This window comes from Phymastichus coffea, unplaced genomic scaffold (assembly GCF_024137745.1).
Source record: "Phymastichus coffea isolate CEN01 unplaced genomic scaffold, Cenicafe_Pcof_1.1 PCOF00207, whole genome shotgun sequence".
Classification (NCBI taxonomy): Eukaryota; Metazoa; Arthropoda; class Insecta; order Hymenoptera; family Eulophidae; genus Phymastichus; species Phymastichus coffea.
In genome coordinates, this window is record NW_026707018.1 from 599 (window position 1) to 14,794 (window position 14,196).

Sequence of the window (14,196 nt, forward strand, 5' to 3'; positions counted from 1 at the left end):
AATAGTTTGATTATGGAGACAAAAATTCATATTAGGACCATCTAACACTTAGCAATTATATAATCAACAATATTATTAGTCAACAATCAAGCAATGAAAATTCCGTTAGCTTAATAGCCCACTGAAAATAATTTATGTTGCAATATTTTGCAGGTTCTGTACACATTGATCATGAACAAAAGCACTGTTTTCTCAATAGCCGTCTTGCAGCTATTCTGTGTCAGAGCAGCAGCATCTCTCATCATCAAACTCCGCATGACCGTCTTGCATGCATGCACAAATTTATTGCGTAATAAGTACGTGTTTATCTAAACGCTCTAGTATGAATTCGCGTAACTCAAGCCTGTTTATTACGCGTAGAGGAGGAAAGGGTGGGTTCTCGGATTTATATACTTTATCGAGTTCCTGTCATGTGCACCAAGTTCCGATGCAATAAATTCTGTTGCCGTTCAAGTGTGAGAGAGAAATTTTCTTCGTTTATCGCCATCTTCTTCTTCCCTTTTTCTATACCTGCGTTTCGTTTTCTGTAGCCATTTTCCACACGATGCCACACGCTTTTCGTTTCGTGCTTTCTGTTGTTGGTTTTTTCTCTTTCATTTGCACTCTAGCTACAAACGTTTACTTTTTTTTTTCTTTCTTTTTGTTTCGTTTGTAGAGAGTTGATGGCTTGGTAGGTGGGAACTGAGTGATTTTCAGTTACGCGATGGAGTCAATCTTTAAGAAATAAAATTTATTATCATTTTCATAGCTGAATAAATGTGTAAACATCGCTTCAATTCGTATGAACCAATTTTCTCAACCATACACATCCAATGAAACAATGCTGAATCTAAAAAACAAAGGAGCTCGGCGTAACACTTCGTATCTGTCTGAGGGAAACAAACGCTTTTAATCATGAGCTACGTTGCGTTGTTTGGGAATCGTGCACGAGTTGGTTCGACGTGGATAAAGCTCCGGCGGTGCCAGCCTGCGCCACCACTGTGAGTTTCGAATCCGCAGCTGTCCGTCACAGTGGCTATATACAGACGCAGCATCTACAACGCAGATGTATCCAATGCGTGCGCTCTGAACCTTATAGATACATACGTGCGTCTTAACAAGCAAAACGCCGCTACACGCCGTAAGGGAAAAACAGCTCGTTTGCGTGTACGATATATATGGGAGTTTGTTTATTTTTGTCTTGGGATTGATCGCGTATCCTTATAAAGAGCGGTTTTTTTCTGGTGATCATGGATTTTGGATTTCGCTAATGCTTAAATTAATAGGGCTTTGTAATTAAATTACCGTAGTCAAATAGTTAATTACTATTTTATTTATTGCAATTCAGTTGAACATTTTATGAAATTTTCAAACTTCTATTTCTACATTGTACCACTAAATAATCAAATATATACGAAAGCGAAAACCAATACTTATAAGAGCTTTCATACTGAATGAAATATTTTTATAGCCTCGTTTATAGGTTGACCTGCTTATTATGAAACAGAATTTAATACCCGCGCGCGCCTCGAGGCGAAGTTTCTAATTACCGACGATTAACCGACTTTATTTTTTTTTTATTTAGATAAAGTGCGTGAGATAAAAGAGTGGAAATGAGAGGCTATTATGAAATTTGATTGTATATAATATATCATTAACCGAATAAAAAAGCTATTTTCGTTAGTTTTAAGGACAACTAAATCCCGCAAGATGTTCAGACTACACAACGCTAAAGCTAAGTCGCATATGCACATGGCATCGAGTCAACAAAACTGCGCGTTGGCCGTGGCTTTCGGTTCTTATGTTAGTCAAATCTCTCGCAAGCCACTATAGCGTAAGAATAAGCCAATTAACCTGCTTCTTTTTTTCCTCGCGTCGGCTGCACCAAGCTGCTGTTACATAGATTTCAATAATCATTTAGACTCACACACTCACTCGCACGAGTTCTTTGATTTCATCGCATATTTTTGTTTTTCAATGTCAAAATAATAACAAAACATGTTTGAATAATACACTCGGTAAATGCATCATTGGTCCAATTTAGCACACAATTGAAAAGTGTGTTAAACAGCCTGGAGGTCCGATGGAAGAAAGACGCATTCTACGAGCAAGTATAAAGTAGTACCCTTAATGTTTTTGAAAGTTTCCTGAAGAGCTTCATCACCTCGGACTACAAAAGCTCCTGCTCACACCCTACGGATCTGATCTTCTCTTTGTGCTTTAGCGCGTGACGGCCAAAAAAGCTCAATATTTTTCTTCTCTCACAGTCATATCGTTTCGCAGACTATTTGCTCAGGCTTATTGTTCATTATATAAAATAATAATGTGAATTGTATACATACATATTACGCGATTTGTGAAACAGATAAAAAATTTATTTATAAAATGGCGCGAAGTGTTTCTCATGTTCGTCTAAAATGTCTACTATTTAAGAGAGATTAGCGATTTCCAAAAAATTGTAGATCAAGTCGAATAAAGTGAAATAATAAAATAACTAAAAAACATACAGACGCGTTAATGTGCTATGTTCTTGATAAGGCAATTTCGCTAGAATCCTATTCTCTTCCTCTCCTTTTCATGTTCTTGAGCCTAAGCTCGGCAAACGTATCGAGCCATTGGGTGATTCTCTCTCTCTCTCTCTACTTGTCCGAAATTGCGCCTTGCATTGAACCACGAGCGGGTTGGGGGCACGGCCTAATTACTAGATAGTGGCAACAAGCGCTCGTTTCGCGCACGCGACCAATAGCTACATGCATAATGCCTACTTGCATGGAAAGGGTGTATGTGAAAGTGAGATCTTACTTTAATTGTTGTGTTCATATGGTTGTGCGGTTGTTACGATGGTGCATGTATTGATTTATGCGGATCTATTTCGCATTTGTGTTATCGTTAGAATAATATCTGCCCGAAAAAGTTTTCTAATCCTAATGTTTAAGCTTATAGTCTCTATAAGCGAGAAAAATCGATAAAACTGCATGAGAATAAAAGAACTCAGCTGAAATAGAAGGCAGACGAAAATTGAATCAGAATAAAGTTTTCGCTCCATTTAATTACGACGCGCAGCGCCTTAGAAATACATACAAGCATTCAAGTGCCCACTGTTCTCTCTCTCGCAATGTAATTTCTTTCTTAGTCTGTCTCTCTCTCTCTCTCTCTCTCTCTCTCTCTCTCTCTCTCTCACTCGCATTGTCGTGCATCGATAGCAATTTCCGCAGGTCCTTTAGATATAATGTCTACGACAGCGTCCAATATCTAATTCGATTACAACTGATATGCCAATTACGCTGAGAGAGAGAGAGAGAGAGAGAGAGAGAGCGAGAAAGAGTGAGAAAGAATGAGAGATTCCATTGAATTCTTTGATCGATCAATTTGAAGATGCATTGAGATAATGGAAGAATTATTTTAAGTTCTAGTTAGATGATTATTCAAAATGGCTAAAAGATCAAATTAATAAAGAGGCCGAAATTTCACGAAGATAGTCGAGAAATTCAAATTTCAAAGATCATTGTTAAATCATTGAACTTTGCACTCCAACCCTCCTTATCCCAATCCTTTCCAAGAGAGATCGAACTCGGCTTCGAAAGCCACTCACTAGCAATGTTAATTATCACCAAGCGCCGCGAAGGTCTCTCGATCGTAATTGGATCTTGGCTCGAACGAGGAGAAGTCATTTGGGAAGGAAAACAGCTTGAACATTGTCACCGTGACAAAAGAAAGCGTCACCGCCGTTGCTGCGCAAAGAACTTGAAGTTTTTCACTTCTTATTGAGAGCGAACGTTTAATTTGTTCGACGCGTACAGGTCAATGCTTCTCTCTCTCTCTCTCTCTCTCTCTCTCTCTCTCTTCCCCTCTCTCTCTCTCCCTCCCTAACTCTTGTTGCTATCGACAGAGGCGCTAGATAAAAGGTGTTAGCTCAGTTACTCCATTGAGGAAGTAACTTTTTAGTCGTGTTTCGATTAGCTCCATTGAATCATTACTTTTCTCTCCAGCTTTTTTAGCACGTTTTCCGAGATGCTTATAGAGAATCGAATTGTTCACAGATTATTTTTCTCGAAATTGATAGGCTCCTTTTGGAATCGGAAAAACTAAGGCGATCACGCCCGTTTAAATGCTACAGAAAATACACTTATTTCATATGAAAATTCAAATCTATCTGTAGTTGTAGATATGGAAATTAAATCGGCTATTGATAACTTATATAACAGATGTATTCGTCTAAGGAAATAACGTTGTAATATTTATTTACACAGTAGAGTTATTCCTCCTAAATTTTTCATCCTAAGATCGCTTTTTACAAACTTTTGATATTTAAATTTCCTACCGAAACTTATAAAAAAGTAAATTTCAAGGAAAGAAGATTATGAAATATTTGGCGACGAAAATGATTCAAACAAGAAGCCAAAGTGTGAAAGTAAGTTTCCACGATGTCAGAATCGAAAAATTGGACAAGCAAGACGGATGATGGAACTAGGTGAAGATGAAAATAAAGCCATGGCTATCCAACGCCCTATTCGTGGTGATCGTATTCATACGACTGAGGACAACCATGTCGCCAACGCAACCGCTGCTCCCATTTACAGGCGACGTAGCGGTCCACGTTGAGTCGCCAACAATGCAGTTGTCATAGCCATTCCTGCTGATGCCCGAGACCGAAATATCATTATTCATGGAGATGTAGATCGTACAGTCACGGCTGAGAAATATCATCAGAAGGGCTGTAATAAGAAGTTGTATCTGACAACACTGTTGACGCGACTACTCCAGCTCCTACTAGTATCATGGTCGTCGCTGCTCGATGAATCGCTGGCGACGATGTTAGAGCAGCTATTCCATCTCCTGCTTGGGGCCGTGTTGTCGTTGCTGAAGGCTCCACTGACATCATTCTTGACGCTACTGCTTCAGCCCCCACAAGGAGCAGCGTTGTCGCTGATTGACGTATGGCTAGCGACGATGTTGCTGCGGCTGCTTCGGCGCCTACAAGGGACAGTCTCGTCCTTGCTCGACCTCCTGTTGGCGATGCTGTTGTCGTAGTTGCTCCTGCTGCTGCTGAGGATCGCGTCGTAGGTGCTAAACGTGCTGCTGATGACGTTGTCGCCGCTGCTGCTCCGGCTCCTACTGAGGACCGCGTCGTCAGTGCTACACGTCCTGTTGATGATGCTGTTGCCCTGGCTGCTACGGCTACTGCAGAGGGCCGTTTTGTCAGTGATAGACGTGCTGCTGATGACGTTGTTGGCGCTGCTGCTCCGGCTTCTGCTGATGAACGCGTTATCGATGCTAGACGTGCTGCTGATGACGTTACCGCGGCTGCTCCTGCTACTGCTGGGAGCCGCGTTGTCGCTGCTAGAAATGCTGCTGATGGCACTGGTGGTGTGGCTACTTCGGCATCTGTTGAGGTCCGCGTCATCGGCGACGTGATGCTGATGACGCTATTAAGGCGGTTGCTCCTAATCTTATTCGGGGCTACGTCATCGTTACTCGAAGTATCGCTAGCAACGCTGTTGCCTCGTCGTCGTAGACGTGTTGCTGATAAAGTTGTTAACGCAGTCGCTCCGGTTACCAGTGAGAGTCGCGCCGTCGATGCCTGACGTGCTGCTGATATCGCTATTCCCGCGGCTGTTCTATTTTCTGCTGAGGGCCGCATTGTCGGTGGTAGAAGTACTGCTGATGGCGTTGTTGCTGCGGCTGCTCTGGCTATTGCTGAGGGCCGCATTGTCGATGCTACACGCACTGCTGATACCGCTGTTGCCGAGGTTGCCCCGGCTACTGAGGGTCGCGTCGTCGATGCCAGACGTGCTACTGATGGCATTGTTATCGTCGCTGTTCTGGCCACTGCTGAGGGACGTATTGTTGGAGACGTAATGCTGATAACGCTGTTGACACGGTCACTCCGGATCCTGGTCGGGACAGCATCATCGTTGCTTGATATATCGCTAGCGACGCTATTGCCTCGTTGACCTAAACATGCTGCTGATGATGATGATGGCACGGTTACTCCGGCTCCTGCTGAGGGTCGCATCGTCGATGCTAGACGTACTGTTGATGACTCTGTTGCCGTGGCTGCTTCTTTTCTTGTTGAGGGACGTATTGTCGGAGACGCGATGGCGAAGACGCTTTTGTCATTGTCGCTCCAGATCCAGGTCGGAGCTGTGTTATCGTTGCTCGACGTATCGCTGGCGACACTATTGCCTCGTCGTCCTAAACGTGCTGCTGATGATGGTGATGAGATCGTTGCTCCGGTTCCTGCTGAGAGTCGCGTCGTCGATGCTAGACGTACTGCTGATGACTCTGTTGTCGCAGCTGCACTAGTTCTTACTGAGGGCAGCATTGTCGGAGACGTGATCGTGATGTCGCTTTTGACATGGTCGTTCCGGATCCTGTTCAGTGCAGTGTCATCGTTGCTCAACGGACCGCTGGCGTCACTATTGTCTCGTTGTCGTAAAGATGCCGCTGATAACTCTGTTGCCGCGGCTGGTCCGGCTCTTGCTGAGGGCCGTATTTTCGGAGACGTGATGGCGAAGACGCTTTTGTCATTGTCGCTCCAGATCCAGGTCGGAGCTGTGTTATCGTTGCTCGACGTATCGCTGGCGACACTATTACCTCGTCGTCCTAAACGTGCTGATGATGATGGTGATGGCACGGTTACTCCGGCTACTGCTGAGGGTCGCGTCGCCGATGCTAGACGTACTGTTGATGACTCTGTTGTCGCGGCTGCACTAGTTCTTACTGAGGGCAGCATTGTCGGAGACGTGATCGTGATGACGCTTTTGACATGGTCGTTCCGGGACCTGTTCAGTGCAGTGTCATCATTGCTCAACGGACCGCTGGCGTCACTATTGTCTCGTTGTCGTAAAGATGCTGCTGATGAATCTGTTGCCGCGGCTGGTCCGGTTCTTGCTGAGGGCCGTATTATCGGAGCCCCGATGATTATTACACTTTTGACATCGTTGCTCGACGTATTGCTGTCGAGGATGTTACGTCGTCGTCGTTGTAAGCGTTCTGTTGTTGACGGTGATAACACGAATGATTTGACTACTGCTGAGGGTCGCGTAGGCGATGTTAGACCTACTGCTGACGACGCTGTTGCCGTGGCTGCTCCGCCTCCGGCTGTGGGATGCATCGTCGATGCTGATGACGGTGTTGGCACGGTTGCTTCGGCCACTTCTGAGGGTCGCGACGTCGATGCTAGACATACTGCTGATGACGCTGTTGCCGTGGCTGCTCCTGCGCCTGTTCGAGGTTGCATCGTTGTTTCTAGACTTGCTGCTGATAATGCTTTTGTCACGATTACTTCAGATGCCGCTCGGGGTCGCATCGTCTCTCCTACATGTGCTGTTGTTGACACTGTTGATACATTCGCTCTGATTCTTGGTCCGGGCCACGTCGCTGTTGTTGCTGCAGCTCGTACACAGTGCCACTCATGCCCCCATCTTATTGCGGTTGCTCTCACAGCTCCCAAATCATCATAACTTAATACGTCACTGTGCGATGAATTGTCGGATGAGGACATCTAGAGGAATAAAAAGATTAATTCGACTATTTTAACGACGTTTACAGTACAGTACTTCAGGATAAAATTAGGCTAAATTTGACCCACTCAAAATTCTATCCTTTCTTGTAACTCATTGACAATCACGGAAAGTTCACCCTTTTTTAGCAAAATATCAACAGCTAAATCATTGTCAACATTCAAAGATCTATTTAAATGTTTCAGATTTAAAAATTCTTTTAAAATGTTAGCCATAACATGAAACTTTTCTGACAAAAAAAATCTGTTGCATTTTTTTTAAGTATTAAAAGACAAAGCCTACGATGACAGCCTAAAAAATCGTTATTTTTGTTATATCAGAATTAAAAATATTTTATACAAACTCTGGAAATGAGATTCGGTAATTCTTAATTATCATTAAAATTATCTTCGGAAATAATACTCCAAACTTGATCGAGGATGAGTCTCGAATAGTATAAATTGCGACAAATTTGAAAAATACTTTTTCTGCCATAAAAATTGTGGATCATAGTTTTGGCAATTTACATAATTCTAATTTAATAGATCATTTAAATGGTAAAATTTTTCATTCAATTCTTGCTTTTTATACAAAATGTAGTTCTTCAGCGAGCAAAAGCAAAAACTAATTTAAAAAAACTAACGCAATTCATATTCTGAGAAGCGAACTTAAGAATTAACGCTTGATTGATTCCAATAAAAATATCTGACTTACAAAATCAAGATATTCCAAAAGATGCTCGCGAGCGTCCGAAGGATGTTCTGATTTTAGAAACGAACGATAATAATACAAACAATCAACCACAAGCAAAAAAATTAAAGTCAAACTTTTATTCCTTCCGTTGCTAATCAAAAAATCACTCGCTTCCAAATTGTCGTGAATTTCCAAAAGTTGAATTGCTGTATAAAGGGTGTAGTCACATGTATTTTGAGTTCCCGATGGAAGAATTAGAATAGTCATATTACGCACTGAAAATGGTACGGTTACATGGCCAAGTAATAAGTTAATGAAAATATTATTAACAATAATATCATACAGTTATAATGAAACTGCGATGAGGTTGCGACATGAAAGGTTTACCTTTGTGGCGTAGAATTCTATCTATAATGATACGAATAATCGATAAAAGATGAGACCACAAGGTAATTCAAGTATAGAGACTTGATTGTGGACGGTTTGGCTGGTAGTACTGATATAATTAATTTAATTGCTATGAAATTTGAGTATTTTATTTGAATTGATAATAATTAGTAATTTTAATGAAAGAAATGTTACATATACTTATATTAACTTATGCATTATGTCTTTTTACTGATTAATATATTCTGTATTAATGTGTACTAGTGTTATTTAGCGCGCTTCATGGGCTCATTTTTTTGATGTTTTTTTCTGTTATTTATTAACATTATTTGCACCTTTTAAATGAAAACATAGGAATTGTAATGAACACAAATACATCATGCTGTTTAAAATAGACTACATCTATCAATATTCATTGATGAATAAAAATAGAATTTGTACCTATATTTTCACAGAAACCGATGAACTTTTACTCATTTTAGGATATATCGGAAAAATTATCCAAAAAATTAATTCAACCTACGATCGATAAAGCTTTACATTTTTATACAATACTAAACTTTACATACTCAATAGTAGTGATCATGGCTCCAATCTTATATTCGAATGATAGTAATACATTTAATATAATGTGCTGTTAGTTGCCTTTATGGAAACAATAATGAATATTCTTCAAATTTAACGAGTTTAACATTCTACTAATCAATTTCCGTTAATCACGTACTTTTTAATATGAAAGTGTACTCTCCTTTATTCTATTCCATTCATTTTTTTCTCTTTCTGCCAAATTTTAACACGACAATATTAATTTCAGTATCACAGGTGGTTATAAAATTAACGATTTGCACTGATAATTTCAAAACAACGTCTTATGTTCTCAAAATAATTTATTAATGGCATATTTCCATTCTTACAAATTATTATTCAAGTTAATTATTTATAAATTAAATTTACTGCTGAAATATAAATCTCACACTTCTTGATATATAATAAAAATTTTTCTAAGTATACAAAAATCCAAAATTTTGTACTCTTTTTTAACATCAATCAATCACAGGGCTGGATGTCGGCGACTCATCATTTTTCAAGATAAGAGAGTAGGAGAATCAGGAGAATATAAATACAAAATTGAAATTTTCTAGATAAGAAGAATGTTATGAAACTAAATAATATTTATTTCAATCTATTTGTAGCGATCGTTAAAAAAAAGACAAGCTCATTGCTTAACAAGCGAATTTCAATTTGACTGATTTTCCTTTGTTACCAAATTCGTTGTTACCTTGGTTACCAACCACTATAAAAGACTCAGACAATAGTTTCTTCGCTTTTTTTTTGTTCCTTTATTTTATTCACATGCAAATGAGGTTACTTTAACGAAGATTGTACCTCTCAATATAAAGTTAGTCAGTTTAAATAAAATCTCGAGATTTTCACCAATAACGTCATTTTTTACTAACTTTCGACGCTTACAAATTTTTAGCACAATGATTGAATGTACGAAAAACTTACTTTGACAAAACTGTAGTCAATTGATCGCCAAAGTTCACAAATAATCTAGGTCAGAAGACTGATGCTAAGGCTCAAATTTGGAAATATTTACTGATGAAGTGAATTGACTTCGTATCCTTTATATCCTGACGTTTGTCAGACGGGACTAGATTAAACGTTAATCCGTTTAAGTAATCCATTGTTAAATTAGCACAATCCCGTTAACGTGCTCTATATTTAACTCATTAAAATGTAGATAGTTTACAGAATTTTGTTTTTCGTTATCATAATCTTATTATAAGATTAGAGAATTACGGCATAGGCAATAACACGTGCAACTTAATTTGTAATTACTTTCATGCTAATTAAAACTAAATTTCTTAATGAAATTTTAGGATAATCTAAAAATAAGAAAATAACCATAAAGAGTTATAGCTGGAAGGTCGCACTATGGAGCAAATGAAAAATAACGACAACAAAAATTAGTCAACCATTCATCGAGTGCAAGCCCACCATGCCGAGAAGACAGAGATAGCGAGCAGAGAGAGAGAGAGAGAGAGAGAGAGAGAGAGAGAGAGAGAGAGAGAGAGAGAGAGAGAGAGAGAGAGAGAGAGAGAGAGAGAGAGAGAGAGATGAGATGAAAAAAAGAGAAAGAGAAGGACAAAGGCTCGGCGGGAGCACAAAACATTTTCAATCAAACGGCAATAATGCGTCCAATTTTCCAATGCGGAGGAAAACCGACCGACCAACGCAGCGCGCGAGACTGTGCGGTCGTCGTACACAGCGGAGCTTTTAGCCTCTGGCTCCTTTTATCTACCTCGCTATTTTTCTTTTGCAAAGTGTATAGATGATGCAACGCAGCTACTGGACTGAAGAGAGTTTTTTTTTCTTATTCTGGTTTCACTATTTTCCTTTGTTATTCAGTGTCCCAGTCGAATTGGATATTTTCCGAAAATTTACTGTATATGTCTGGTTTTCCAATTTGACTACGGTATTTTACTAAATAAAATTCGGTTTTTCTTCGTTGATGTTTATTATAATTAACTTTCATCATGACAAAATTGAACGATGTTGAGATAATATGTATTTTCATTCTTAATGTTTACAGAAAAGACGCACACTTTATTTCGACGATAAATAAAATTTGTCGCAATAGTTTTGAATGATGTTAGCGACGTCGTCCATTTTTGGAGCTTGAGATTTATAAGAGCATAAGAATTGAATTAATTAATATTTTTTATAACGACTATAATTATGTATTGAAGAATGACCGATAAAACAAAGAAAATGCAAGACTTACTGAGTAATCTACGCGAACTTTAATTACAGCTAAATCGAGTAATAAAAAACAAAGTAGCTGACAATGCGAAAGGAGTCGAAGACGCGATGACAACGGCAAATAACAACACCAGCAAGTTTCCGAAACAATAAAGACGAAGAGTCGACCCGGAAACACCGTTGCTGCTACTGATGAAAACGCAGTGTCGTTGAATAAGAATACTCGCCAGGGAAAAGATACTGTTGTCGAGATGATGAAAAAGCAGGAAAGAAGGCGTAAGAATGAACAACAACGCTCTGCCGAACCCAAAAGTTCAACTGCATTAATTGTTTCTTCGCGAAACTTTTTGCAGCTTTCATTTATTAGCGTGACACGAAAGAAAAGTACCGTAATAATTGTCGTAAACGTAGCGTTTACACAGAAACTCACTTAGGAAACTTCGTTGGCACGATAATAATAGTCAGAGCCGTTGTCCAAAAAGGAAGTAACACAGCATTGTTATGCGTTGCGAAAAGAATGCCGAGGAAATGCACTCTGAGATTTCCACCCTCCTCCCTTTCTTTCTTTCCCTTTCTAGCGCAAGGTGACGTCGAACTTTGTTGAAAAAAAGTTGCTGCGAGTTCTCTGTCTGCTTGCCTGCATGCCTGCCTGCCTGCCTGCTGACGAGAACAATTTTCTTAGTTAATTCTTCGTTCCTCTGACTCTCACAGTGCTCTCGCGGGTAATTGTGTAAGTGAGTAGAGACAGAAGTTTACGCATTCTACTTTTTTAATTTTCATTCAATTTTTCCTTCTATATTTCCGAGATTACGGAGTTGCAATGACATTTATCTCGTAAATTTCGCTATTCGCTTTGTCAATTTTAGTAAAGAATATTATTACTAGTGTGAAGTGCACCAGTTGATTGATGCCAACTTAATTTCTTTTTGATTATATCGTATTTTAACGTTATTAGGCAACGCAAATAAACAAAAATGAAAAATAGATATTCATCTTGTAAAAAAACAACTATTCACAAAGAAAAATTAAAAAAATTGAAATAATGATGAAACGAAGCTCGTACTTAAAATTCATCTATTCTCTCTGTTAGTCTGTGTCCACGCAATTCGCCGCAGTAATACCGAACACGTACACTCGATGAGTATTCACAGAGCGTGCAATCATCAAAATTTCATGGACTATAATCGCAATGGCCTAGTGAATGGGCGCACGAGTAAGAGAGAGTGAGAGAGGAGAGATAAGCTCTTGGCCATATCGAAAGGTAGCGGGGCTCTCTCTCATCGCAGCCGTTCTATCTTCGACGCTTCGCCCCTTCAACACAGGTGCACAATATAAAGCGTGCGTGTAGCGGCTATTATAAGTTTGGCGTTTGGTTAACTGGAGCTATGGAGGAGAAGAGCTTTAATGTGAATTCGCGACAAATTAAGGCTCTAGTTAGATGATCTTAGTTGAATCGGTGGAGGCAATGCTGGCTAGAATAAATGCATGTAGTCGACTACCGATCGAGCACGGCTTCAACTAAAATAAAACTATGATATATGAGAATAACGATAAAGAAAAATCCAGTTGGATGATTCTTAATTCGTGATATTGTCGGTGAGTATAAAACATTAGCTTTGATGATTATGAAGTACACATTCATTCAGATTTGAGCCGCGATAAATTTGGTGGCGACAAAACAGGGAGAAGAATCGATTGATTCAATTTTAGAACTATCTTTAATTTCTGTGCATTCCAAAAATAAAAGTAGATGATAAGTAATATATAAGTATCGGGGTTCTCAAGCCATCTTTTGCTTTTGCAGTAGGAACTGACAGAGTCAAATGTATATTTTACATGTCTACAGTGTATTGCGATGAACGAAGATTCAATATCGACATTTAAAGCTAACGTTTCTAGACTTTCAAATATATTTACATTTGTGACAAAAATACTTCGTAATACATTCGGATCATCTAGATAGAATAAAGGTTATAAAAACTGTCGACTATACCGTTCGAATGTGATGCTGCCGCCTAGTGAATTACAAATGCAATGATAACATTGTTTTATAAACTTAAAAAAGTCAAAACTTCACCATCAGTGCCTAAAATACGAGAACAATAAAGTTCTCTCGATTAATTTAAAAAAGAAGTACTCGCTAGCATTCCCGTATCCTTTTGACATAAAGTTTTTGATAATGTGATTAGATTTTCCATGCTATTTCTGGATTAAAGAAAATAGTGTGCAGATTGTAAAATCTCAGCTAACAGTTGTACTCGTTCAGTCGGGCGTTTAATAGCTGTTGCAAAACAATGACAAAAGAACAGTTTCGCTCAAGGCAATACGTCATTAATGAACTCCGAATGTTTACAGAAAAGCCGAACAAAATCCCGCGCAGGTGACTTATACAATTCTTCTCAGCGCGGAAAAACAGAGAGTAAAATTGGAAAGTTTCGACGACCTTATTGACTGTCCGTTAATCGAAATCGCTTGTAAAGGGCACACAGCAATGATCAAGGAGTGGGAGCTTCATTGTGAACGAATGATTGTCGGTAAATCTCGTAGATGTGTATTTATTTTGGAAACGTAAAACGAATGCGCACTACACGATTGAACGTATTGTCATCAGTCTCAGAAGTTCGAATTTGAAGTTTTTATTAGTTTTTATTACAATATAACAATCAGTTGTTGAAATTTAAATAGAATTTACGCGTTTTTGAGATACAAATTTATCGTTATGAGATAGCATGTAATCTTAGCGAAATATTAATACGATTTTCAAATGTCCAAATTCAATTTTAAGAGCGTTATTTCACATAGGTGAATATGAGAAGTAGAAATTAGTGAAATTAAGTATGCTAATTAGAACAATTTCGTAGTTTCT

At 39.1% G+C, this 14,196-nt stretch overlaps 1 protein-coding gene across 1 annotated transcript; it reads right to left on the reverse strand.

The window, feature by feature from the left end:
- Positions 1-4,169: 4,169 nt before the first annotated feature.
- LOC131673964 (mucin-5AC-like) lies at positions 4,170-10,181 on the reverse strand. The gene is made up of 2 exons (XM_058952371.1): positions 10,074-10,181; positions 4,170-7,486 (listed from the first exon to the last, which is right to left on the reverse strand). The coding sequence occupies exon 2, from the start codon at positions 7,484-7,486 to the stop codon at positions 4,667-4,669; it is 2,820 nt and encodes a 939-aa protein (XP_058808354.1). The 5' UTR covers positions 10,074-10,181; the 3' UTR covers positions 4,170-4,666.
- Between the last annotated feature and the right edge of the window lie 4,015 nt (positions 10,182-14,196).